This window comes from Squalius cephalus (genome assembly GCF_949319135.1).
Source record: "Squalius cephalus genome assembly, chromosome: 13".
Lineage (NCBI taxonomy): Eukaryota > Metazoa > Chordata > Actinopteri > Cypriniformes > Leuciscidae > Squalius > Squalius cephalus.
The window spans coordinates 19,599,617-19,626,038 of record NC_137134.1 but is presented as its reverse complement, the minus strand read 5'-3'; the positions used below and the strand labels follow the sequence as shown (position 1 = coordinate 19,626,038).

Here is a 26,422-nt window from a genome sequence, read left to right as displayed (position 1 = left end):
TCATTATACTGCTCTATATCAGACAAAAAAGTTCAGAATAAAAATAGTCACACTTAAGGTCAGATCCTCTCAAATTGCATCATGAGTATTATCAAGTAAGCCCTTTTTCTTAGCCTGTGGTGTGTTCTCAGCTTAAGAAACTGCTAGGTGATTTTTTTTTTGCTGGGGGGGGGGGGGGGGAGAGAGAGAGAGAGAGAGAGAGAGAGAGAGAGAGAGAGAGAGAGAGAGAGGGGGACAGAGAATAGGACCGGACCGGACCGTTGGCTGAACGTCTGATGCATATGGCACACTTAACTGGAAACACTTCAGACATTTTTGAAGTCGTCATCTGATTGGATGAATTCTACAGGATGTTCGGGAGACGTGTCTGTCGCGTTCTTAAACGTTCTGCCTAGAAACAAAGATGCCGTGAAGCCAAACCCCCTCATGGAAGAACAACACTGTCGTGGGTTTACAACTGTGACAATGAGTGATTATCAGGATCAGCTAAACGCTGGATTTCACGCCCCTAAACATGATGCTGAACAAAATGAACAGTGATTGGTTGCTTTACACGTCAGTCAGACGGCCTCTGGGCGGTTCTTGGCCAATGAAAGCAGCTATGGAGTCCAGACCTTCTGCCGTCAGTCTGAAGGTCTGGCTATGCGAGACTAGAAAGAGTAACTGTCTACAATCTCTAGGCTTCACAGAGCGACACTGTGCTGAAGATAATTTCTGGTAATTCAGAGAGGGCTTTAGGTCTCTGTCAACAAGAGAGCTGCTGCCACCCTCTTTATTTCATCATTTATTCAGGTCTCTTCATTAATGAGGGTCTATTCAGCCTCTAATTCGGGCACATGATGGATCTTTGATTCAGTCCGTGGTCTGTTACGCATGCGTGTGAATCTCCGGTCGGGTCTTCTTCACTTTAATCTTGTTTAAACAAGCTTCTTTATCTACATCTTACCTAGAAACTGTCCTCTGGGAAATTAGAGCGCTTGTATTAGATCAGCTTGAGATTTCTTTCAACACCTAGATGTGTGGCTGACATCTGGTAGACTGGCATCATAGGTACATATCTGAAGATCAGCCCTTCAGCTTGGTCTGCATGGACACCCAAAGCCATTTCTCAAAGCCTGAGAGGGACGTACAATCACAGTGGCGGCTGTCAGTCTAGCCATGAGTGTTCTTGGCCATCTATGAGAATTGGGAGATCCCTTTTCGTCACCCCGGCTTCTGCTAATGTAATTCCTGTGATAGTAAGTCAGTACAGGTTTGGTTGTCTATCACAGGCAGTGATAGAGAAGTACAAGTGAGGCCCCATTGTAAGTGGTTTTTTAATCACATCCTTGCGGCTTTTGGGGGAAGGTCAGCAAGATAACTCCCAAATAAGGCTTTTCCAAGTGGTGTGAACCAAGCTTGGGTAAAGCACCGCAAGGATTGAAACTGTGAAATGAGGTGATCATATTAAAACAGCAGATGATTGCGTACAGAATGAACATTTGGGGTTTCAGTTTGAAGCACAGAAGTGTTTGTTTAATAAAAGATGATGCTGACTTGAGAACATATGGTAAAGTGGTGGATGACGGTGTGTTTGTTTATGCATGGACATTTTGGAGAGAGCGTCGAATAAGCAAAGAGACTGCCGACACAAACACAAAATGTTACCAGTGAGACTTAAAGGGATATTTCACAAAAAATATATAATTCAGTCATCATAATAGTGACCCCCCCATGTTGTTAAAAAAAAAATTTGCCCATTATTCTTCTGTTTAATGCAAATGAAGAAATATTTAAAAATGTACTTATTCTTAAATTGAATGTGGACTTTTTATATGACTTTAGAGTACTTAGAATAGAATAACTCATTTGAACAGCTTATATGATACATTTATAGTGCTTTTGTTTCCTTTTTGAATCATTGTAACTTTATGTGTTCCACAGAAAGAAAGGCTTGAAACAAAAAGAAAGGTTGTGGGTGAATAAATGACAAATTACAATTTTCATTTTTGACTGAACTATCCCTTTAAAACACTGTTACATTTAGAAACAATTCAATTAACAAAACAACTCCAATTAATCCAAAATATACTTGGTCTCCTATGCAAATGCACGTCAACAGATGATAAAATGAGCGCTGATGTTAATTCATTGTTCATTCTGGGTAGCCCTCCATTCAGTAAATGACATACAGGATGTGCAGCAGTGACATTTCAACACGAAATGCCACTCTTCTCATCTGAGAGACTTTCTGCTTCTTTCATATCCTCCAGGGGTTTCTGTATATGATAATGAATTCTGGCCATCCACTGATGGGCCCAGAATAGCGTCAAATGCTTGTGTGACACAGGCGCTGCCTCTAGGTATTCCTGTTACTCAAACAATTTGCTGTTAAGCGCTCCCATTTAACTGTTTAATGTGCTCTGTGGGGTACGGTGCAATGCTACTCAACAAAAGGAACAAAAAACAATGAAAATGTACCGCAAAGACTCACACATATACTTGTTTTCTTGTGTATTACTACGCTGACTCATTGGACATTAAATTTCCAATGGAAATTTCCACCAAATTAAGCCACAACACAATTAAATGAAGTCCTAACACAAATCTATTAAGCCACAATGCAATAGAAATGCTTTTGACCACAAGGGGGCAGTGTTATTGTAAAGTACTAAAACGAAAATTAAAACAATATTTAAAACAAAACCTTTTTGTTAAATGAAATAAAATAAAATATAAATAAACACTAAATTATAGATATAAACTACAAAACCCCAAGTTTTGATGTTGAAAACCTGGTTTTTAACAGCATGATCAGATGACAATAAATTGTCACAAAGGTGAAATGTTTGTGCATTGTAATGCCCTTTCCCATGTTAATTAAAAACAATTCAATACTATTCATTTTCATCAATATTTAGTGGCCGAATTATCGTTCAAATTCTCTTGAAAAGATTAAAAGTACAGAAACATCACATAAGCCACTAAATGAAGCACTATTCATGTAAGTAAAACAAGGAAACCAAATCAAGTAATGTGGGGAGAGATCAGAGGTCAACATCAATACAGGGGTCAAAGTAAGGGGGAGGTACTTACTCATTGGCATCATGGCTTATATTGATGCTCAGATTCTGTATGCTGCTCTTGAGCTGCGGAAAACAAGAGAAAATGGGAGAGTTTGAATGTGTCACAAGAAAGCAACTACAATGAAAAGAAAAGCTTGTGTAGCAATGTCAATAGTTTTAAGCACAATTCTTGCATTTTTTAACAGGGAAAATCCTCATGAAAAAAATCACATTAGCTGGGTTAAATAAGATGTTCCAGTTAGTTGACCTTCATCCAACTTCATCCAACCACTTTGACCTCTAATATAAACTGACGCATATGAATACTGTAAGCAATACTCTCTTTCTTCACCAGACTGACCTTAACGTTTCCTATTGATCCTCCTCAATGACTGATACAAATTTGAGTGAGTCTCTTAAGCCGAGACTGACCAAATAAGGGTGATGTTCCCAGAAACCCCCGCAAACCACCAATATCGACACAATTTCATTAAAGAACATGAGCTTAACCTTAGTAAAGGTAGGCGTCCATCACATAGGCACTGAAGTTAGGCCACTACCCTTGAGTGAGTGACTGCTCTCAGTATAGGAACTGTCAGCGTCAGGGGCGCTTCCATCACATTACTTCTTTGATTAGTCTCTCCGGTGCCCCAGGAGCCCATCCCGATGTGGCTCAATTCAATGGAGAAGAGCAGGATGACAGGTAGTGAAGTCTCGGACAGTGAAGGATGGACATAAACAAAAGAAAAATCTATAGAAAGTGCTGACGGGGATGTTAAGGTAAAAGGTTTTGCTGCTAAATCGGGGTTGCACCAGACTGCAAGTTCACTGGGACGTGAAGGGGTCAAAACTGGGGGGGAAAATGTGAAGTGGAAAGGGTTAATGTGTTCATTCTGGATTTCTGATTTGGGGGAATGGTGTTTGGCGAAACGAGTCATGAGGCAATGATTTATAAGTCTATTAAGGAACATTAACAGGGACAAGAAAACCAAGGAGACATTGAGAGGTGTGATGGGAGTAAACCAGGTTTTCTGACATCTAAAGAGTCAACGTACATCATCAAAGGCACTTGGAGAAAACCTTACTTCCAATGGGACTTGTAATATACTCCTTATCCGCTGGTTCAGGTGGCATAACTAAAACTCATGATGAAGGGAAACAAGACCAAAGCAAGCTGACATGATGCTCGGTCAGTGGAAAAGGGATTTCTATCTGAAGTGCGATGACTCCTGGATTGGACAGCTCCCTGTGCTTTTCCTGCTGTATCTCTTCACTTGTTCTGTAGTGTCCTTTGTTGCAGAATTGAACAAGATTATAACAAGAACTTAGGCCACCTAAGAAAGACATGAATCTAAAAACCATAATGAAGAGTATTTTGCTGATTTATTGGGACTAAAAGTAGAGGGATGATAGGAAATGATGGAGAAAGCAAGGGGAAATGGAATCAGGACATATTACGGTTGGGACTTGACCAGTCTCCTGCATGTGCAATGCATCCCGCATTGTAAGCCAAAAGGGCAGCAACTAGCTTACAAGCTTCCAGCTACCCACAAAGTTGCCACCTCTTTTATTGAATGCATCCATTTGAGCCTCAGGGTAACTCAAGAGGTCCTCAAGATAGAGGCTTTAAACCATCTGTGACCTCTTGCCTGGTTATGTCCTCTGGGAATATTCTTGACATATCTGCTGTTCTCATCAGCGCTTCTACAAAAACAACTGTTTTGGCGAAAGATCAATTAAAATTGACGATTCATGCTTTGCTGCCCTGCACAGCCCTGATCAGACAGATATTTTTTTTGAAATCTTGTGGTGCACAAATTAAAGCACCTCACTTTTGGTCTGACTTTCAGAACAGGCAAAACTTTGGCTTTGGCCAATTAGCAGGATGTAGAAGACGAACAATTAGTGCTTTGGGTCATAAAAGTTGCAGCAGGGCTCAACATCCTTTTGGGATCAGACTGTAGACAAGGACCACTGCAACAACCCCAAGGGAAATCACATTTCCTCTTTTTCCAAGGGCACCGCAAGTGTTTGGCCACTAAAGCAAAGGTGACAAATGATTCCCCACGGCTTTAATCCCCGCTGGTCGTCTTCCTTGCAGAATTACCAGACTGTTTTTCCTCAACTTGACATATAGCCTGTGAAAGAAACATTTCAGCCTCCAAAAGTGACCCCTAAACTGATTAACAGCAAACAATCACATTAGCGAGCTTTACTGATGCACATCCCATATCTGGTTCCCTCCCAAGTATATTTTCCTTTCCCCTATCAACAGTGCACAGTGACTAAATAGATGCTGCCGATTTCACCCTGGCTTATTTGTTTACTTTGTTACGACGGCATTACGCTCCCGGCATCTAATTAATACGCCATTTCCCATGTAAAGAAAGATCAAGGGTGGGTTGCAAGAGATTGAATCACAGAGAGGTGACCTCAGCTGAAGTGTCTCATAGCTTCAGCAGGATAAAACATTTCCTTGATTACATTTGAAGTAGGGGGATGAGATTAATACTGATTTGGATTTTCTTTTGGCTTTAAGAGTCATACCGCAGAAGAGAACACCAAGATAGGTTACACGGAAGAGGTTTTATATAACTTCTTCATGTCAAAATGTTTCAACTACCTTTTCTTGGAAAACTAAACACGTTTTTAAAGGTGCATCCGAAGGTCAACTTTAAAAAAGATTTCACAACGCACTTTACTTTCGCGATGTGACATTTCCACTCGATATTCAACGGAAAGAAAACTGGCATGTGACTTGATTTTTGCCTTGGGAAATCGATTGGATGGCGAAAAAAAGTGGGCTCTACATAACAAAGAACTACTTCCCTCCTAAAACACCAGAAACAGCACGTGTACATCCCGCCACCCACTGGCCTGGAGTGCAAAGCGCTGGCTGGCAGAGAAGAGATCACTCTTAAAATCTGTTAGACTTTACGGTTTAAACTGTTTAAACCAAAATCAGATCACTTTTTTGCAGAAACTCTGGTGTCTTATTAAGCGTTTGTTACAATTAATCAAGCTGACTTCACATTCATTATCTTGTTTTGTGTTCCATGAATAAAAAAAAGTAATATGGTTTTGAAACAACTCATGGGTGAGTCAAATATAAGAGAATTTTAATTTTAGGGTAAGAGCTAGACCAGGGATGAGTGTTAAGTAAAAATGGTCGGTTTTAATTTTATAGTGACTTTGAGATTCTCTTCCTGAAAAAACAAGAACGTTGGATTTCATGTTATGCCTGCCATACGCTCTGCACAGAGCTTAATGCACCTCACGTACCAGGTTGTTAGACCCTGTCAAACAGTTGAGCCTCAAACACAGCAAAAAATCCTCATTAGGAAACTGCACTGCGCACGGAGGACCCGAAAACTTTAAAACCACAAAGCTGACGATCTGCCAAGCCTGGCAGACCACTACGGGTTCCCCTCAGACATAAATAACCCAATATGATAATGAAATGAAAACTAGAATAAAAGAGATAACCATAAAAAGGGCTGTAAAACTCATTCTTTACACAACACCATTAAGGGTCATTAAAATCCATTATGCGGGTTCATCCATGTAGGGAGTAGTACAGCGAACAGGTGGAGGTAGAGCTGGGGCTCATTGGTGATTAATAGGGTCTTGATGGCGCTACATTAATCTGGTCAGTGTGACATTTACGAGGGAATTGCAAACCCCTGGTGTGACCGTCTAACATGTCTCAAGCGCTAGGTGAAATAAATATAAACTCGTTATAATGTGGTTGATGGTCTAAAACGGGTGTTGGACATGATCGACCTTGGACCTTGACCCATCAACCGTCTGTTGAGGATAAAAGGGTGCATGATTCATGAAGAATGTGTGTAGTAACGGACCTAGTGGCCTATGTAATACATCACAACATGGACCACTTTCAAATGCTGGCACGATACTTCTATCCCTTCATTTAAGTAAAACTTAGACTTTCTCTGTGGAGAAAGAACGGTCTTTGTGACAACGCAATAAAGAAGAAGGGCCATAAGAATTGTTAATTTTCAGTTAGGCCAATGCTTTTATGCTGAATTCAGTATGTGGTCCATTATAATAAAATAAAAATGATCATAATTAAGCTGAAACGCAAGTTATTTTGTCATGAAAGATTAATTATATTCTCATGAACCAGTCAGCGTTCACATGAGAAGTATTTTAACATGCGGAATGCCATAAATGGCCTTCACATCTCTTATTCGGTAAAAGAAAAGGGCTCAAATGGTGAAGAATTTATGAGGGTGCTTGAGTCCCTGACTAATGATGACCTTCATCAGATATTCCATAAAAGTCCAATAAAATGGCATGACCTACATTCGTGGAAGTGGGTTATAATATTTAGGATTTTCAAACAAAAATCACACATTTCAGATTTTGGCTGGGAAAAAAAAAAAAGAGGCAGAAAATCTAAATCTAAATGTAAAGATAAGTTGCAACTTTAACAGATTTGATAAAAAAATATATATATATATATTTAAAATTGTATTTAAATTATTATTACAATTTACAATAACATATAGGCTCCAACAAATTAAAAATACATATTTAAAAAAAAAGTCAAATGAATTATTAAAAATATGAAATAAAACATCTATTTAAAAATATTTTAAATTGTGTGTTATTGTATAAAATAAATAAATAAATAAAAATTATTAAGAAAATAGCAGAATTGTGTAGTCATCATATCTGCTTAGGTTCTGGCCTTATATGTCAACATCTTGCTGCATTTGAAAAAGGGCAAGAGACACTTTTAGAATGCAAGAACCAACAATAGCACCTTTACATCAGCAACCCCACTGAGGACAACACAGGCCATTAGGGCGCTATCACACATTATTTCCATTGCCTAGATAAGCGGACCAGGAATGAACCTGAAAAGGCCAGGCACATGACATTACATATATCCCTGGGAGTGATAGAGGAATGAATGGGTTCGGTTCTTAAAAACTCTACAGGAATGAAGTACTGTAGACTTACAGGCACACCCATGTCATTCAGGTCCACATGACATCATGACATGCATTTGGGCGTTTCTTCAACTACGAGCACTTTTAGAAAATAAAATAAAATTGTAATTTCCACTACATCTTAAATTGTGCTTAATAGCATTCTGTGATGGAAATGACATTTTTTACCATTTTAATTTCACTGCTAGCATTTTATGTGTCCTAAATACATAAAATTACATAATTCCACACTTACATAATTTGACATTTAAATTACAAGTGAAACAAACAAAAAAAAAGAATTAGGCCCACAACTTTGGTAAATATGCTACAATTAATTGTCATACAATTAATTCTGAATTTATTTATGCATATTTCAATATTTTTGTAGATTATCATACTTTTAAATGTAATATAATATTTTTTTTCACAAATATTCATAGGACTGGAAGTGGTAAAATAAAACCATAACATCTATACATAAAAGCATCTGAAAACAATTGATGAAAGCATAATAAAAAAAAAAAAAGTATTTAAAATCTACTTCTGCTAAATAAATTGCCCAAATTTAAGAAATACCCTTTTATGAATCTTTTATTTTATTTCAGTAAAAGTTCTTAGGAACAATCTGCACGTAAAAAATGAAACTGAAAAACTGTATCTGATATATAAACCTGCTGTATCTGATATATACTACATCAAAACACAGCTTTACTTAAGATTCAGCTTTTGAACAGCATTTTTTTTCTTTACGCTGGAAGTTTATGGAAGCTTGTTTTCGCCACTGAATAAAAACCAAAAATTCTTACAATTCAGACTTTTTTTCCTCACAATTGCATGATATAAGCTCGCAATTTTGAGTTATAAAGTCAATTCTGACATTTTTTCTTGCAATTATGAGTTTAAAAATCACGCAATTCTGATTTTATAACTCATCATTTGCACATTTATATCATGCAATTCTGAGAAAAAAAAGTCAGAATTGAAAAAGAAAAGTCACAATTACCTTTTGATTTTTTATTCTGTGGCAGAAATAAGCTTCCATAGAGTCTAGTATTAGGCACTAGGACGGCCCAGCAACAGCAGCAGAAGCAAATGCTCAGCGGCTGTGACACAGACGGGTTGCCAGATGCTCTCTGCTGGATCCCGGCACGCACTACAGGCCACCGCTGTGCCGCCTCAGCTCTGTTGCTGATGCTATCTGACAGCAGCTCAGGCCGTCTGCATGCAAAACCTCAGCCGCGTTACTTCATTGTTTCACTCCCAGCTGCACAAGACCTTTTTGACAAGCAGTGCTTCTGAGATCTAGGTTGTGATGGAGAGCGAGGGTGAGTGCGCCTGCTGGGCAGAGAGAGGTCGGACTCCCTGCTGAATTCTCACTGAGGAAGTACAGTCAAAGACCTCAAAGATGATGAAATTAAAGAACTTACAGTGTCTTTCAGAAAGGAGAAAATGTCAAACGAATCTAGTTTCTGTTCAAGTACAAGCCTGGCAACTTGCTAATACCAAGTGAACAAGCTTAAGGTGCAGCTACATTAGCAAAATGTAGTTTTGTCAATAGTGTAGCGATGCAAGAAATACAGCTGACAAAATCACTTTCAAACCAAAGAGATTTCTGTTTGTTAACCCTCTACTGCATGCATTTTGATGGCACATGATACAAATTATTCCACATCATTTCTTGGCTCATTCGGGAACATTTTATTGATTTATTGATAATTCAACAAAAATGTCTATAAATTAAGTAAAAAGCGAAAAGCACTTGAAACTAGGGATGTCCCGATCCGATCACATGATCGGAAATCGGGCCCGATCACGTGTTTTCAGACTCGATCGGAATCGGACGTTACCTCCCGATCAGGACTCGGATATATATATTCTCATTATTTTTTAACACATCAATATTTATGCGGTGGCACAGAGTTACGCCGGTTTCACACTGCACGCGTTAGTAAGCAGCGCAGGAGCAGTGCGTATGGTGAGCAGGAGCAGGACACGTGCGTTTTACTTTCACACTGGCAGCGTTTGTCACGCGCGGCTGAACCGCGGGTCGTGTAGGGCAGGCTACAGACAGAGTACTCCATAATGGATAAGTTGGCATTGCTTTTTTTCGTTTTCAAATACATTTAAGAGAAAAAACTTGTCAAGAAGCTTATTTTATTAATAATTTCATTTATATAACTTTTGTTTCATCTTTGATTTTATTGTTATGGCAACAAGTTTGTTTTTGGACATTTGTTTTCTTTTTAAATTGCTGTTGGTCATTTGATTGACTGTTTAAAACACAATAGATATCATCAATGCACTTTTTGGATAAAACTGCGGTGTATTTTGGCCATGATCAATGTATTGTCACTTTAATTCAGCAAAAGCGGCGCAGCAAAAATAGACTCGGCGCCGAAACGATCGCGGCACTCCTGCTCTGCTCTGCTACGCACTGCCGCGCCGCCTCTGCGCGCGGTGTGAATGCTCTAAAGCCTGGTTTAATCTGTTAACATGGGCGGCGAAAAAAATACGCACTGCACGCTCTGCTAACAGTGCAGTGTGAAACCGGTGTAAGAGTTAGGAGTGCAGTTCCTGAAAGCACATTAGGCTACTGGCTTTGCAAACACTGTAGCACTTTTATTTTTTATTTGTTTACATGCCTGCCGGGTATTTTAAGTTGAGGTGCTATTTGTTTATATAGGCCCTATTAGACTTTTTTTATATTTACTGTTGCACTAAATTCCAAAAGTGAAGAATTTATGTAGGCTATTACTTGATTGTTCAAGCTACCTCTCAGAAGTGCTCTGTTTGTTAACAGAGTTGTTGAATGTTAAAATAAGGTGAATTAAATAAAAAATAAGGAACATCCTGGATCTGTTTTTTCGCTCTTCTTTATTCTTTTTTTATGTATTAAGTATCGGATCGGGACTCGGTATCGGCAGATACTCAAAATCAAATGACTCGGACTCGGACTCGAGGGCAAAAAAACCTGATCGGGACATCCCTACTTGAAACACATCGATATATTGGATCTGATACAGACATAGGTTTGTAGTGTGTCATGTCATATTATGTACATCATGTATCCTAATCATCCCCATATACACTTGACAAAAGTATTGGGACACCCCTCCAAATCATTGAATTCAGGTGTTCAAATCACTTCCATGGCCACAGTTGTATAAAATCAAGCACCTAGGCATGCAGACGCTTCTACAAACATTTGTGATTCGCTTGAATTCACTGAGCTCCTGAGAGCGACCCATTCTTTAACAAATGTTTGTAGAAGCGTCTGCATGCCTAGGGGATGATTAGGATACATGAAGTAGCCTACATAATATGACATGACACACTACATGATACAAACCTATGTCTGTATCAAATCAAATACATTGATGTGTTTCAAGAGTTTTTCTCTTTTTACTTAATGATTTATAGACATTTTTGTTGGATAGCTTTCCTGTAGCTCAAACAGTAGAGCGTTGGCACTTGCAAGGTCCTGGGTTCGATTCCCAGGGAAAGCAAGAATTGTTAAGAATGTGAATGTGTGAACCTTGAAATGCAATGTAAGTCGCTTAGGATAAAAGCGTCTGCCAAATACATAAATGTGAATGTAAGTGTGGTAAAATGATAGGTTGCCACCTGTGCAATAAATCCATTCGTGAAATTTCCTTACTACTAAATATTCCACGGTCAACTGTTACACTGTGTCCTAACCAGACGCGATACGATAAGATTCCAGCGAAAAATCATTTGTCTGTCCACACTAGACGCGACCCGCTGCTCTGCACATTTTGTATGTCTCCCTTATTTAACACACCTGAATCAGATCATCAGCTCGTTAAGAGAGACTCCATGAACTGAACTGAAAGTGTCAGATAAGAGAGACATACAAAATGTGCAGAGCAACGGGTCCCGAGGATTGGAGTTGAGAACCACTGCCGTAAAGGTTTAATGGTCCAATTTTGGGCCCCTGTGTTTTAAATGGTAAACTAGTTAAAATATCAAGTTAATCTTAAAACACTTACCGTTTGGTTCTTAATTCGGTGGTAGGGCTGAACGATAGGAAGTCCAAGCGGTGTCACCCACTCCACTGTTCTCCCAGACCTAGCTATTAGCCTAGCGCTCTCCGTCAGCCATTCCTGAGAGAAAAAAAGTCAAACAGCAATAACCAATCGATCCAAGTCAGTTTGTTTGTATACATTTTATAAATATTTGTAAGAATTCAGAACAAATTTGCATAATGATTGAAACCCATTTACCAAGCTAGCCGAACTGAAACCAAAACCCCTATATCTGCAACGGTTTGTCTTAACCTAAAAAAATATTGCGATAAAGTCTCTGGCTGTGCTAGTTGGAAGAACCCAAAGTTGTTGCTGACATAAACTGAAAATGAAACCCCTTTCCGTAACAATTTTTCTTTGCCTAAATATATTGCGATAAATAGTTGCCATAAAGTCTCGGGCTGTGCTAGTTTGAAGAATCTGAACGCACAGGTGGGAAGTTTTTGCTGAGACATACTCTAAATGAAACCCTTATATCTGCAACGGTTTGTCTTAACCTAAAAAATATTGCAATAAATTAGTTGCGACAAAGTCTTGGGCTGTGCTAGTTGGAAGAATCCAGACGCACAGGTGGGAAGTTGTTGCTGAGACGAAGCATTTAAAGAACCTGCTGATCCGCAGCAACAGTGGCTGCGCAACTTGGCTACCATATTCGCAGGTCCCCAGTGCTCTCCCCCCGAAACGCTTTGTGTGAGATAAATTCCTGTGTTCATCTGGAAGCGGGCCGGGCCTGAAGTGGCTCCATTCATCAGAGCGTTCACCAACACTTTCCACTCCTGTATCACCTTCTGCCGGTAACGGCAATGATCAACTACCTGGGCTCAAACGCCGCCCCTACTGAGGATCTGACCTATTTAGGAAGCTGGTTGTGTCTGTAGGCAAAGTGGGGGATATTTCACATTCGTTCTGCCCGTCTGCTCGGCTCCCCGGGGGGTGCAACAGGAGACAGTGAGCGGCTGGTCTAAGATCTACTGCACCGGGGACATTCATTCCTTTTCTGTTTCCTGCAGCTGTAATTCATGAGCCGCAGCCTGTTGCATCATGGGAGAACTACATCCGGCAATTCACAAAAACAATCTTTTCATTCAAAAAAAAGAGAGAAGCAACAGGGGTTTAGGTTTTGGTTTAAAATTAACCATAAACACTAGGCCTATTGTTCAAAAGTCGGTAATATTTCTAAAGAAGTCTCTTATGCTCTCCAAAGCTGCAGTCATTTTATAAAAAAAACAACAACAACAAAAAAAAACAGTAATATTGTGAAATATTCTTACAATTTAAAATAACTGTTTTCTATTTTTTATTTAAAGTGTATCTTTGTTCTTACCTTTTGATAACAAAGAAAATAATGACAAGGATTTTTATTTTCGCCACTTTGGCCTAATTCTTTTTTATTTTATATTTTGTTACCTTGTAAGGCTTTGTTTTTAAAATAGGTGACATTAGTTTGGCTGTAATGCTCAGTCACTTGCAAAATAGTAAAACCAACACGTGACAAAATAATGAATCGTGATTTTCCTGAAAATAATCGTGATATGATATTCTTGCCTTATCGCCCACCCCTAAGTAACAGTAACACTAGAAAGCACTGAGAAATGTATTAAATTATCCAATTTAATACACTAACTTTTGTAGCATATAATACTAAAACTGACCAACTCGAACCCATTGCCAAATCTGCATAGGAAAATCCATACAAAATTCCTGATTGCGTGGATTCCTATTAAATTGACTAAAATTTTTTTTCCTGAGAAAATTGAATCCTGATTAATAAAGAGCAAAAGGGGATGAGATATTGTATACCTGAATCTCCCTAGTCCCAGTAAACATTTCCTTCAAGCTGTTAAAAACCTGAACCACCAGGTAATGTGACGCATCCCATATGTAGTCCTGCGGATTAAAAATAGCACATTGTTATATACACACAGGCACAACACTCTGAATGCTTTATCCAAACCCCGAACAGGTTGTGAATATATTATTTAAGCATTTGTATTTGTATGTCAGGTACCAATAATTATTGAAATTCCTGGAAATAACTTATATATATATAAAAAAGACTCCAAAGAGACCAAAAGGACCATTCAACCAAATTTTTGCTTTCACAAGCAGATTGTGGAGATGAGATCCCCTGTTTCTAAGGCCCACAGAGGGCCGCACTTGGGGAAATCAAGACTGAGGGGAAAGTAAATCCTTAAAGTTCACGTCACCTGCGATGTAAAGCAAGATTACCAAGCTTATCTTCGCCTTTAAATCGAGTCGAGGAAAAGGTTAAATAGCCAGAAATCATGGAATGAAATAAGAGAGAAATGGGGAGTTTGTATAACTAAAGTACTTGACAGCCAGATTGAGTACAGACAACTTTTGGCTGGAAAAAGGTCTCAATCTGGCTGGAACTGCTTTCTTTACTGCTTTAATAGTAAATTTGGGTCTGCAAAATACAGACCACATCCATCCCCACATCATGCAGGACTAGGTTTGTTTGGTGTGGAAACTCATTCTTCATCTTCCCCGAGTTTTTTGCTCCATCTATGATAATTTTAATTGAAGTGCAACAAGCCTCACCTTAGGGAAATCATCGATTTCCTTCAGCCGCTTTTCGATTTGCAGACGACCCCCGTACCGAGTGACGCCATAGACCACAGTCATCACTGTCTGCTTCACCACCTTCCTGCTGATGAAGCCCTCCAGCACCTGTGCGATCTTCAATCCCTTCTCCGCATCCCGAGCCCTGAACTCTTCCACCTGTGAGACACGGGACAGTGCACTTTTCTGAGACCACATAAATCAATGCATTAATTCATCATGTTCATGTTAGTGATGGGTCACAATTGATGACTAATACTGATATCGCATCAAGTACAACAGCACAAACAGTGCAAAGGCTGCAAAGCATCACCCCTGACGCACCGAACTTTATAATGGGAGACTTTAATCATTGTAGGCTTGGAAAGTCGCTAAGCAACTTTTCTAAATATGTCACCTGCCCTGCAAGACAAAAATGTTTAGACCTCTGTTATAGTACAGTTAAAAGAGCCTTCAGGTCATTTAGTAGAGCTCCCCTTGGTCTGTCCGACCATAAAGTTGTTTATTTGGTTCCGGTTTACAAAACTGTCCTAAGGAGAACAAAACCTGAGCGACGTTTGGTTCCGGTCTGGTCTGATGAATCTACACAGGAGCTATTTATTGGACTGTTACTCATGCACTGACTGGGATTTATTCAAGGAAGCATGATCTAACTTGGGTTGAGACTGTTTCTGCTCATTTAAGTTTCTGTGAAAATGAAAGAATTCCTAAAAAGGCCATTTCCATTTTTCCATAGTCTACAATGACCTGCAGAAGCAAGTTAAGAGGAAGCTCAAATGAGCTAAACTTAAATATAAGGACAAAGTTGAATCCCTTTTGAGTAGTGGCAAGTCTCGCCCTGCATGGGACGGTGTGAAGTCGATGGTGGGCTTACAATCCAATCATAAAAAAACCCTCTCCTTTGATGGCAAGACAGATTCTGAGCTTGCAGATGTATTGAATATTTTCTACAATCGCTTCCATATTTAAGACTTCACCAAGGAGTTGTCCGCATTCAGGGAACCATGGGCAGAACCAAATGTGGCTATCACTACTGATAAGGACAGAGTTCACAAAATTCTTAGGGGGGTGAAGGAAAGGAAGAGCCCTGGTCCAGACAATATTGGTGGCCGCCTCCTCAAAAGCTGTGCAGAGCCACTGTCTGACATACTTGCCTTTATATTCAATAAGTCGCTTAATTTACATCGGGTCCCTCATCTTTGGAAAGAGTTAGTGATTGTGCCTGTGCCTAAGAACAAAGGACCCAAATCACTTAATGATTTTAGACCAGCGGCCCTCACTTCCCTTATTATGAAAGCTTTTGAAAAAAATTATCAAACAGGAGATTTTAGCAGTAACACAGCCTCAACTTGACCCCTTACAATTTGCCTACAGGGCAGAAAGGGGGGGTCGAGGATGCTACGGGCAGCCTGCTCAACACAGTTTTTAATCACTTGGAAGGGGCAAAGCAATTTGTGCGACTACTATTTATTGAATTTTCATCAGCTTTTAACTGTATTCAACCCCACATTTAAGCAGATAGACTTTTAAAGAAACACAACATCAACCCAGGGCTAAACGCCTTAAAGTTAATGTCTCTTCTTAAAGAAAGTGTGATTGACCATGGACCAATAGTGAAGGATTTTAATGATTGGTGCAAGCATTCCTTTTTAAACATAAATGTCTCTAAAACTAAAGAATGATTGATTTTAGGAAACAGTGCCCCCCTCTTCCCCTCACTTTCATTGATGGCCAACCTATTGAGATAGTACAAGAATATAAGTACCTTGGCACAATAATTGATAGCAAGCTATGTTTTGAATCACACACTGATGCTGTCTGTGCCAAAGCACAGCAGCGTATGTATCTCTATCGTAAACTGAGGAATTTTAACATTGACCCCACTTTGATGAGAATGTTTTATTGAGTCTGTTTTAACCTTCTGTTTTATCTGCTGGTTTGGTTCTCTGTCCATAAAAAACAAAAAATGACTAGAGAGTATTGTTAGGACATGTAGCAAGATTGTGGGCATCAACTTCCCCTCTCTCCCCCACGTCTACTCCAACAGAGTGGCAAAGAAGGCCCAATCTGCTGACCCTAGCCATCCCTTGTCCTGCAAGTTTAAGCTCCTTCCCTCAGGCCGTAGGTACTCCATGCCCAGATGCAGGTCCAATAGACTCAGAAACTCTCTTATCCCGACTTCTATTTTGACATATATATATATATATATTATTACTATATATACATAATATAATCAAAATATATAGAAATTTGCATTTTCATTAACATCTTTTAAAAAACAATAAAAACAAATCATGAAATGAATGATGATTACTAATTTTTATTCATTATTTTACCATTTCCAACAATTGAACATAACTGAGGGGGAATTCAGAAATAAAAACAACGATAACAGAATTATCCCAGTTGTCCTTCACTTAAACTATAAATAGCTTCATCTGCATGGAGGGAGAAACAGGTTCATTAATCACACATGAGGTGTAAAAGTTGTTGACGATCTTATTGAGGCTCTTGAGAGCTTACGCTATCAAACAGAAGCTCTGATGCCGGCTGCTGAGGAACAATGAGGCTGTTTGGGCCAATCTCTGACTCAGCAGAGCTCATTGAGTTGTCTGCTATGTACCCTTCAGCTAAGGTTAGTGCAACCCGATGTTTTTGGCAAGAACGATACAACAGTGTATTCAAAGGGTACACTGTGTTCCCAAATATAGTCAAATCAATAAGCAGGTCAATATATCTCAGATAGACTTTTCTAAAAAAAACAAAAAACACACAGTCTTCCCAGAAATGAAATGAAAACTGGAGCTTTGAGACCATGTGTTGTGAGTTGTGGATAAGAGGCCGTTTAAGATGACTATTCAACTTGGACTGAAAGGGGCAGTAAGATGCACTGACGCCCCCTGGTGCCGCAGAATGACTGACCTGCTGAGCTACGCCACTGTAGACGTCCTGAGGCAGTTCACAGGGCATGAGGTTCACTGAAGTAGCACCAATCACATCCCGCCCGAGGGCAGCATAGTGCTGGAGGCCGTTGCATGAGCCATCCTACGAGAGAGAGAGAGAGAGAGAGAGAGAGAGAGAGAGAGAGAGAGAGAGAGAGAGAGAGAGAGAGAGAGAGAGAGAGAGAGAGAGAGAGAGAGAGAGAGAGAGAGAGAGAGAGAGAGAAGTAGTTAATGGAAGTAGTTTTAAAATCTACAACGTATCACTAAACAGCAGTTTGTGACAATGGTGCAATAGTGACTTGTACTGGAACAGAAAAAGCTTGGTCTTCTTAATATAAAGTAAACACGCAGTACCTGATGGACAGGGTAATAGGAAACGAATTTGGTGTGGTCGGGTGAACGCGAGGCATTTGCTATCTCCATACAGCAACCCAGTGCCTGCCACGGCTCATCTGCATTCATCCACCATTTGCGACCCTGCAAAATTAGGGTTGCGACTCTTTAGGGAGCAAGGAATGTGACAGTCATTTCAATAAAACATTCAGTATAATATTGCTCAGCCATAACTCTGAGCCTGCATTGTGATGCATTCGGATTTGAAAAAAAGAGATACCATGGAATCAATTATACAATGTGTATGAGGTATACTACTGCAGTGGTTTCCAAACTGGGGTACAAAATGTTGAGTTTTGCCATTCGCTAGATTCTGCCCCACCTTAAAATAACATTAAAACAAAGCATGTTTGTCGCATCTAGTGTAAAAACAGGAGAATGGTAGTGCCATAAAAGGTCAAATACATCTTTTGCGGTCAAAACTGACTGCATCCACACAAGCAGCGTCCAAATGATAGGTTGTGTGCAGTCAGATTATAATGCCTTAGCAAATCGGCGTTACATTACTGCTGTTCTCGACAATGTACCTTTGTAAAAGTGGGGATTTAGCACTTTTTTTGTGTGAATGAACAAATATAGACACAGACTGTGCACAGAGATCGATTTAAGACTCAAACTCTCTTTGTAACAAAAACATACCCTGAGTAAATTCTTCTTGTTTTTAATGTTGATCATATATTATACGAGCAAGAATAACATTTTCCCCGAATATCTACACATTGCAAATGTGACATAAACTGTATACAACAGTTCAACAAACAAAAAGGTAACACAGTATTGTCAATATTGTTTGGTCTATTTTGCAACAAAATAACAGTTCCAACAAAAGCCACGACAGAACTGTTGCACGAACGAATAGGGAGAGTCGATGATTCAATGACCCTTTCATAAATACAGCCTTGCTTCGTCACTGAATGAATGAATGTACGATTCAATGACTTAGTACCAACATCTCGACTAATCAATTAGTTGCGTCACTAATCGTACTTAAGTTAAACATAGACCCACCATCTAGTCAAATACTTTTCTAGAAGACTTATTTAAAAGCAATTTAAAAACATGTAGTCCTGCGACCCCTAGTACACCCGTACGGTAAGTGTGCGAATGAAATGCTTACGTCAAGAGGATGGTCTGCCGAGTCTAGGACGTCCTCCATGATGCTCTCAGCATACTCCAGTCTTCCAGCTAGTGAGCTACGCTTCTTCAACCCTGTGAGGTTCACCAGGTGGATCTTCAACCAGTCGAGGCCTTTGGGACCGAGAGGTCGTCCCTCGGCAAACACCAGCAAGGCCCTGGTCACGTCACTGCCAAGGTGGTTAAAGTAAGGCGGCTGGGGGTACGTACGACCTCGAAAGTCCATATTATGTGGAAACCAAAAGATCTCGTCCCTCATGTGGTTGGCGATAGACAGCTTATACAGCGCGTCCATTCGGAGGCTGTGCATCTCCGCCACCTTCTTCTTGGCTTTGACACCCTCTCGCTTCATGTAGGCCTTCTCGATCTGAGTGTAGGACGGGTCATGAGGGTTGAAGCGAGGAATCTCAGGCGCTTCCGACAGCGGGGGAGGGATGCAGAGCTTTTCGCTGCCTTTGTCGTTGAATATCGAGATGATGATGTCCAACAGGGGCTTGTTGATCTTCCAGGGACAGTTGCCCACCTGATTGAGGGAGTCCAGGACAGCATGGAGATCTTCATCTCGGCTCTTCTCCAAGAGAAGTTGGTGTTGGATGGCTCCATCGGTGGCGCGCATCAGCTTGGTGGACGTCAGCAGGTACGCGCCACTCTTCGGGGAAATCCAGGGCACGGGTGGACACAACATGGGCATGACGTAGGATTCAAACGTAAGTTTGGTTTCCATCGCAATCCTCTGGATTTGTGTCACAATAGGATGCGGTTTGATGAAGCCGATCTGATGGGGATGCCAAAGAGAGCAAATGAAAATCAAGACTTAACTTCAAGGCATGTCACAAAAAGGACATTAAACATCAAAGGACAATTAAATCCTTAAATGCCGTGACAGATCTACATTAATAAACATCTCTCGTCGCTAGCTCGCAGCAAGCCTGTAATCCAAACACAAATAAATCAGAGATGATTTATGAGTGCTGCTGTTAAAGTGTGTATGGTGCACAACAGATGTAACTGTCTTTGACAGCTGGATAAACAACTTCTATTCAAACAGAAAGAGAAAGTACACAATATATTCATATAAACAATGTCAGAAATCAAGCAAATGTCAAAATATGAATATACAATAAGGTTCAATTGACATGACCTGTTTGTAGGTTAATGTATAAACAAGTTACTTGTATTTTTGAAGTATACATTAAAATAATTGGTTCATAAAGTCCGTTGTTTCGTGAATCAGACTGCACTGTTCATGCTGTGCGTTGTGGATTAACTAAAATTATAGGCTCAGAGTAATTTGCTTGTGAGTTGAATTACATTGGTGATTCACTAAAAAGAATTCCTCAAAAGAGTGATTTGTTTGTGCATCGAACTACAACGGTTGTAAAGGAATTTCACTGGTCTATGGGGCCATTTAAACAACACCGTTTTCAACTAAAAACGTAAAACTTTTTATGCGTTTTGGCCATTCATTTATATGACAATGGCCCTTTGGGGGCCTGAAAAAGCAAACTTTTGAAAATTGGTTTCAAAGTGAAAGTTTCAATACAAAAAAGTGAAGATTGAGACTTCATGCATATGCGTATTTCAGGTTCAGTCTATAGACCTTATGTAGCCCCACCCCTTTTCAGTGCAGCGCTCGTTGTGTTCGGTCTTTTCTTTACAAAGTGACATCGCCAACTACTGGTGTGGCATGAATAATACAGCATATTTAATCATTTTTGCGGTTCGTGTGAACAGGGATCGTTTTGACAACGTTGTCGCCTGTATGCGAAACATTTCTGCTTTTAATACATTGTTGTCGTGTATACATACCCTTAGTCTAAAAAAGATAGAAGATCGTCTTATTACAAGGTGGCATTTTAAACGTCTCAAAAACGAATGTGAATTCACTTGACTGCATTCATGCCACATGAATAATCCACAAACACGCTAAACTGAGAGCTCTTCCCTGCTGCACGGGCCATCTGCAAGCTCAGCGGAGAAACGGGAGTTAAGCTTCAGGTCTTTGAAGCCCACGGCGGAGGCCTCTGCCATGCCGAGAGCCAGGGCAGAAGCCTTGGGAATGAGATTGAGGACAAAAAGGAAACTCTCCTGATCTTTTTCGGCTCTTCCTCCCCCTTTCTACAATCCCTCGGCGGTTAATCAACCGGGCAATTAAGGGGACAGTAAAAAAGAGATTAGTTTCGGCAGAATCCATCTTCCTCCGCTGACCCGCGATCACTCGCACTGGAAAAAGGACTCCATAATTCATGAAAACATGCGTGTCTGTGAGAGGTTTCAGAGTGGGAATGGGTGGTTTATGACATGACTTTTAATGGACAGTCATTTGGATTCAAATGAAAGCTATCTGGCCATGAACAGCCTTCAGTATGACAGCAAAAACAAGCTTGCTTCCTATAGGACTGTGCATCCTTTCAATTAGTATGACTTCCAGTCCAGCTGGTCTCCACCTCTTACCTTATGATTGCTGCGGAACGTGTACATGTGGTATAGGACGGGAATGAGCTTCTTCTCTTGTGCGGGATTGAGGATGTTGCTTCGGACTTTGAGCTCATGAACCATCAGGTCGACCAGGAAGCTGCCCAGCTGCACCATCAGGACCAGGGGCCAAGGGGTGTCGTCACTTAAAAGAGAGGGGCCGCTACACTTCTCCATCTCAAGACTCGTCCAATACTCCCGCGGTAGCATGCCGTTTGTCTACGATGAAACGGGAAGTATTATAATGAACAAGCAACTGGATATTTCATATGAAAGCAGACTGAAGGTGTCATATCTGGTCAACCAAAGCTTGTACCTCGGTGTCGTTCGCCAGGAGTTCAGCATATGAGCTGTAGATACTCCTGAGCTTCTCGATCATCTGACTGTGGCTCTTCTGCCGGATGCAGTACAGATTGTGGACTCTGTTTCCCATCTCTTCAGCCATGAAGAGCAAAGATTCACCACTGGGAGACAGTTTGTCTAAACTCTGAATGTGGAGAAAAATCACTTTAAAGGTGCCCAAAGTACATCTTTTCTCGCTTCAAAAGAAACAGTTAATCTATGTTAAAACACTTAAAAATAACTCCAGTGGCCAAGATAAAGCCATTTTTTCTACCTAAGGAAATTCAGCTCAAATTCATGTAGTTTATATGCTTGCTTAAGTTGGTACCTGAAGCATGATGTTCACATAATCCTGATCATCCAGGATACACAGGTATGGGTATATGCAGGTATTCCAGGACCTCTGGCTGTGGTTAGATAATATCCGTTTCTTTTCCTTCAGTGCCTGGAGGAGAGCTTTCTCCCAGTGTTTCCTCTGTGTTGCTAGTAATTCTCTCTATAAAAATATAAATGTATTTTTCAGTTTTTATTTCAGAGCTCAATTTGTGTGACAATATTAAAGTCAATGCTTTCAGATCGAAATGTTGGAGAACTGGGCATTGTACAGACTTGCACAAGGGTTTGGAAACCAAATGCTCATTACAATTTGTGCACAACTGAAACATGTAGACCAAAAAAAAACGAGAGACTTTTTGAATTATGACAATAATTAAGCACATTAACTTGCATTAACCAATTCTCATTGTTGTAACAAAGAAAAATCAGTTTCTAAAACATGTTTCTATCATGATTTTACACTGTGCTAGCATGTTTCTAGCATGAATTCAACATTTTTTTCCTTGTTGCTAACATTTTTAACATGATTTAACATGTTTCTAGCATGATTTAGAACATTGCTATCATATCTAACATGATTTGGCACGTTGCTAGCATGATTTAACATGATTTGAATATATTATAGTAAATATTTTATTTGTTTGGGGATCCCTGATATAATACAATATTTTTCTCCATTACAGTAATTTGGGGAGAGGATGCTAATTGTCATAAAAGTAAAGTAAAGTAAAGGCTTTCTTATTATTATTTCAATACAGGCTTCAAATTAATTATTTCTTTCTTACATTTTGGGGTGAAATGTATGGATGCTTGTTTCTGAAAAAACAGGTAATTGCGACTTTTTATCTCACAATTCTGACTTTTTTTTTTAGGAATTGACTTTATAACACGCAATTACACGCTTCTATCTCATAATTTTGAGACAACAAAAATTGTGAGGGAAAAAAAAGTCAGAATTATGAGGAAAAAAATGTGCTTTCTTGATAATGAATTTCTTTTCATGATGTTCACTCAAAATCCCATTCACCGCTCATGCAGCCTGTGGCTTTAAAAAAATAAAATCTCATATAAATGTAGATGCGAGTTTTATGCGCAACACAGATCGGGTTCAGCGGGCAGTCAGTGCCGCCCGGTTGAAAGTGGGTCATCTCTTTATCAAGGTGCTTTTTGGTTTCCCTGCAGACCGACAGAGAAGGCAGATATGATAGATCAGTTATGCTGACCCTCTGATGGAAAGGTGCCTCTCTCACAGGGCTGGTGGAGAGACATTACAATGCATTTCTATTCCATTAAACCCAATTGCAAATGTTGCGGGACCACAGGGGACCTTTTTCGTGAAGGAACAGACAGTGGAGCAAATGCCAGTGTAGAAAGATGCAGGATTGTGGGAATATGGCTACTTTCAATGCATGAGCTGGAAACTTTCACAAATGTCTGCGTTTAACCAATGTATCATAGCTTAGGTTCAAATCTGGATCCTAAAAAAAAATTTGACGTGTTAACTATTGAAAGGAAAATCTGTGAGTCTCCACATGTGTACGAGATTTTGAAAGGCTTCTTTATGGTAGTTTCCTATGTTTGAGGATTCCCACTGTGCTTATTTCAGTGAAACTAGTCATAGCAATATTAATTCTGGCACACAAACGGACATAAATAATTTGGTGTAGGGGAAAGTGGGGTAAGCTGTGCCACTTTTTTAGGTATGCTGACCAAGAGAATTTATGTAAAAACTGATATTCCTAATAAGTTGTCCAACTTAACCAGTATTAAGAGTAAGTTGAATCATTGGGGAATATTTGAAAACTATGTATATTTTAAATGGAAAAGAAATGACTTATGCATAATCCTACTCCAAAAGAACAAAAGAAAAGAACGCATAATCCTACTCCTTTTTTTCTAAATATAGTGACACCATTTTGTAACAAGGCAAATTATACATACATAGATGTACATCTTACCCCGAAGCCAACACACATTTTTAGCCAAATATAATTTTTAATATAAGCAATGTTTATACAATATCAATTCACTTGATTATATGTTTTTTTTTTTTAAATAAAAATAATTTTTTCTCATGTGCTTCTCTTAATCAAAAACAGCTATATATTATGAGCTTGTTCTAAATATATGGTCATGGGACAAAAATAATGCAGTTTGCTAGACACAGCTTATAGACTGCCACATCTTACCCCACCCTGCCATAAATGCTTTAACGGAAACACCCTGATTTTTCTAATCCAATCTGAAATAAAAATCAGACAGGTTGCAGTTTCGTACCATTTTGGCCATGTGATCGGTGACAGGCTTCAAAGCCTCTACGGAGTCGATAGTGACAGTTGTGGCCTTCTCCATCGCCAGCTGAAGACTGAACCGGTCCTGCAGTTCCTTGAGACTGAAGTCCAGTTTAGGATACGTGGCTCCTTCCCTCTGAAACACACAAGATAGGAATCAAATCGGTTAAGAAATGCAATCAAATGTGCCTTGTTGCTTAGATTATTGAAAAAAGAACGGTAATTATCTGAAATATGGGTCAAAATATTCCCTTTTACTATCATTCATTTAGTTTTATTAGTAACAATTGTATTAGTACAGTGTAATGATGTTGAACTTCAATGTTAAATTGTAGTTTTTTGACACATTTTTTAAATAATTGTACCAAATTATCATATTAAACTGTGAGCCCCACTATTAACTTACTCAACTGATTGCATAATAATATAACACAAGTAATGCTTAAGGCTTCCTGGGAGAACCAGTGAGTTTGGTATGTGTTGTTTGTATACAAAATGATAAAGCTCAAGACGACCCGTTAAATAATGAGCGCTGAGAATCGCTCATCGCCAGAGGCTCATGTTGAATATTACTGGCTCCTTAGAACTGGATAAGACTACTGAGAAGGTTTAAATCTCATTAGGACAAACATAAAAAAACAATCATTCATTTGACTGCCAATTACAGAGACTATTTACTTCAACCTTTCGCAGGCGGCACACTTTGTTATGAGGCCTGATCGAAAGAAACCATTGCACTTTATGGCCCAATTAAAGAACCAAACAACATTACGTTTAAGTGCACTTATCTTCGAAAGAACCAAGCAAACTAGCTAGCTAAAATAACCATGCGAATGTCAAATGCTGAATGTATTTATTCTGTCTCATAACTTCCACGTACGGCCAATTAAAATCCAATGAGGTTGAACAGTCCCCCTTCTCGGAGGTCTGGTCGTCAGCCAAATGTGTGGCTGCATAAAATAAGAACTGTAAATATGGCATATATTATAGCAACAGCTTGCTAAGAGGTGCGGAGATCTTGTTAATGTGGGTTGTGCGTTGACATGTGCAGTCATTTATTATTCGAAGGGAGGCATGGCGGCTTTACACAGACAGCTGGGAATTATCGCCAAACACATCATGGAAGGGTTGGGACAGAACAGGTCGGCCGGTGCATTAATACTCGTGGCTGCTAAATCTGTCCTCAATAGAGATCACATGGACGCCGGCCAAAGCAAGCAAAATGGTTGTGGAGGGATAAATCATGCCCATGGCGATGACTACTACAGCCCGGCCAGGCAGAACACGAGATGCAGTGTTGTGTATTTAGAGACAATTTGGCAAAGGCCCATTTTTTCACAAAGCCACAGCCCTGACAGGGAGAATCACACGCGGTGACCTCGGCGTTAGGACTGTGTCGTTCCAATCTTCAATGCTTCAGTGAGGTTGTGCAGATAAAGTATGCACTGGGATGCAAGAAAGGGCATTTATGGCAACTCTGTGAGGAAACGCATCTCAATCTACCGAAACCTAACACACACAACATGATTTTGAAATTTTGGGAATTATAAAAGGAGGCAAATGGGCAGTATTTGGTCACTTAGTGCTCACTGACGGCAGATGAATTGTCTTTACATTGAAACTTAATGGTGACTTTCGAAAGTACCTGTGTTTTTTTTCCTCCAAAGGTGAAATATGTATGAATATTTTGCTTGCTATGACCTCAAATGATTGTCCAGTCAACATTGTCAATCGTTACCATAGTACTATGATGAATATTTTGCAGTCTGGATTAAGATCAGACAGTTTTGTCTTTAAATAAAGTAAAAATCACAAAACAAAACTAAAAAACTAAAAACAAACAAAACATATGATCAAATAAAATATACAAAGCAA

General features: G+C 39.6%; 1 protein-coding gene across 1 annotated transcript in view; it reads right to left on the bottom strand.

Moving 5' to 3' along the window:
• The window catches only part of polrmt (polymerase (RNA) mitochondrial (DNA directed)), a 44,211-nt gene that overhangs the window by 6,441 nt on the left and 11,348 nt on the right, over positions 1–26,422 (bottom strand). The window contains exons 6-16 of the mRNA XM_079890078.1: positions 24,534–24,683; positions 22,249–22,416; positions 21,895–22,065; positions 21,558–21,797; positions 19,087–19,878; positions 17,931–18,053; positions 17,557–17,679; positions 14,614–14,793; positions 13,852–13,938; positions 12,016–12,129; positions 3,076–3,128 (exon numbers count right to left, since the gene is read on the bottom strand). Of these exons, the coding sequence (XP_079746204.1) occupies positions 3,076–3,128; positions 12,016–12,129; positions 13,852–13,938; positions 14,614–14,793; positions 17,557–17,679; positions 17,931–18,053; positions 19,087–19,878; positions 21,558–21,797; positions 21,895–22,065; positions 22,249–22,416; positions 24,534–24,683 (2,201 nt within the window). The remainder of the gene's footprint in view (positions 1–3,075; positions 3,129–12,015; positions 12,130–13,851; positions 13,939–14,613; positions 14,794–17,556; positions 17,680–17,930; positions 18,054–19,086; positions 19,879–21,557; positions 21,798–21,894; positions 22,066–22,248; positions 22,417–24,533; positions 24,684–26,422) is intronic.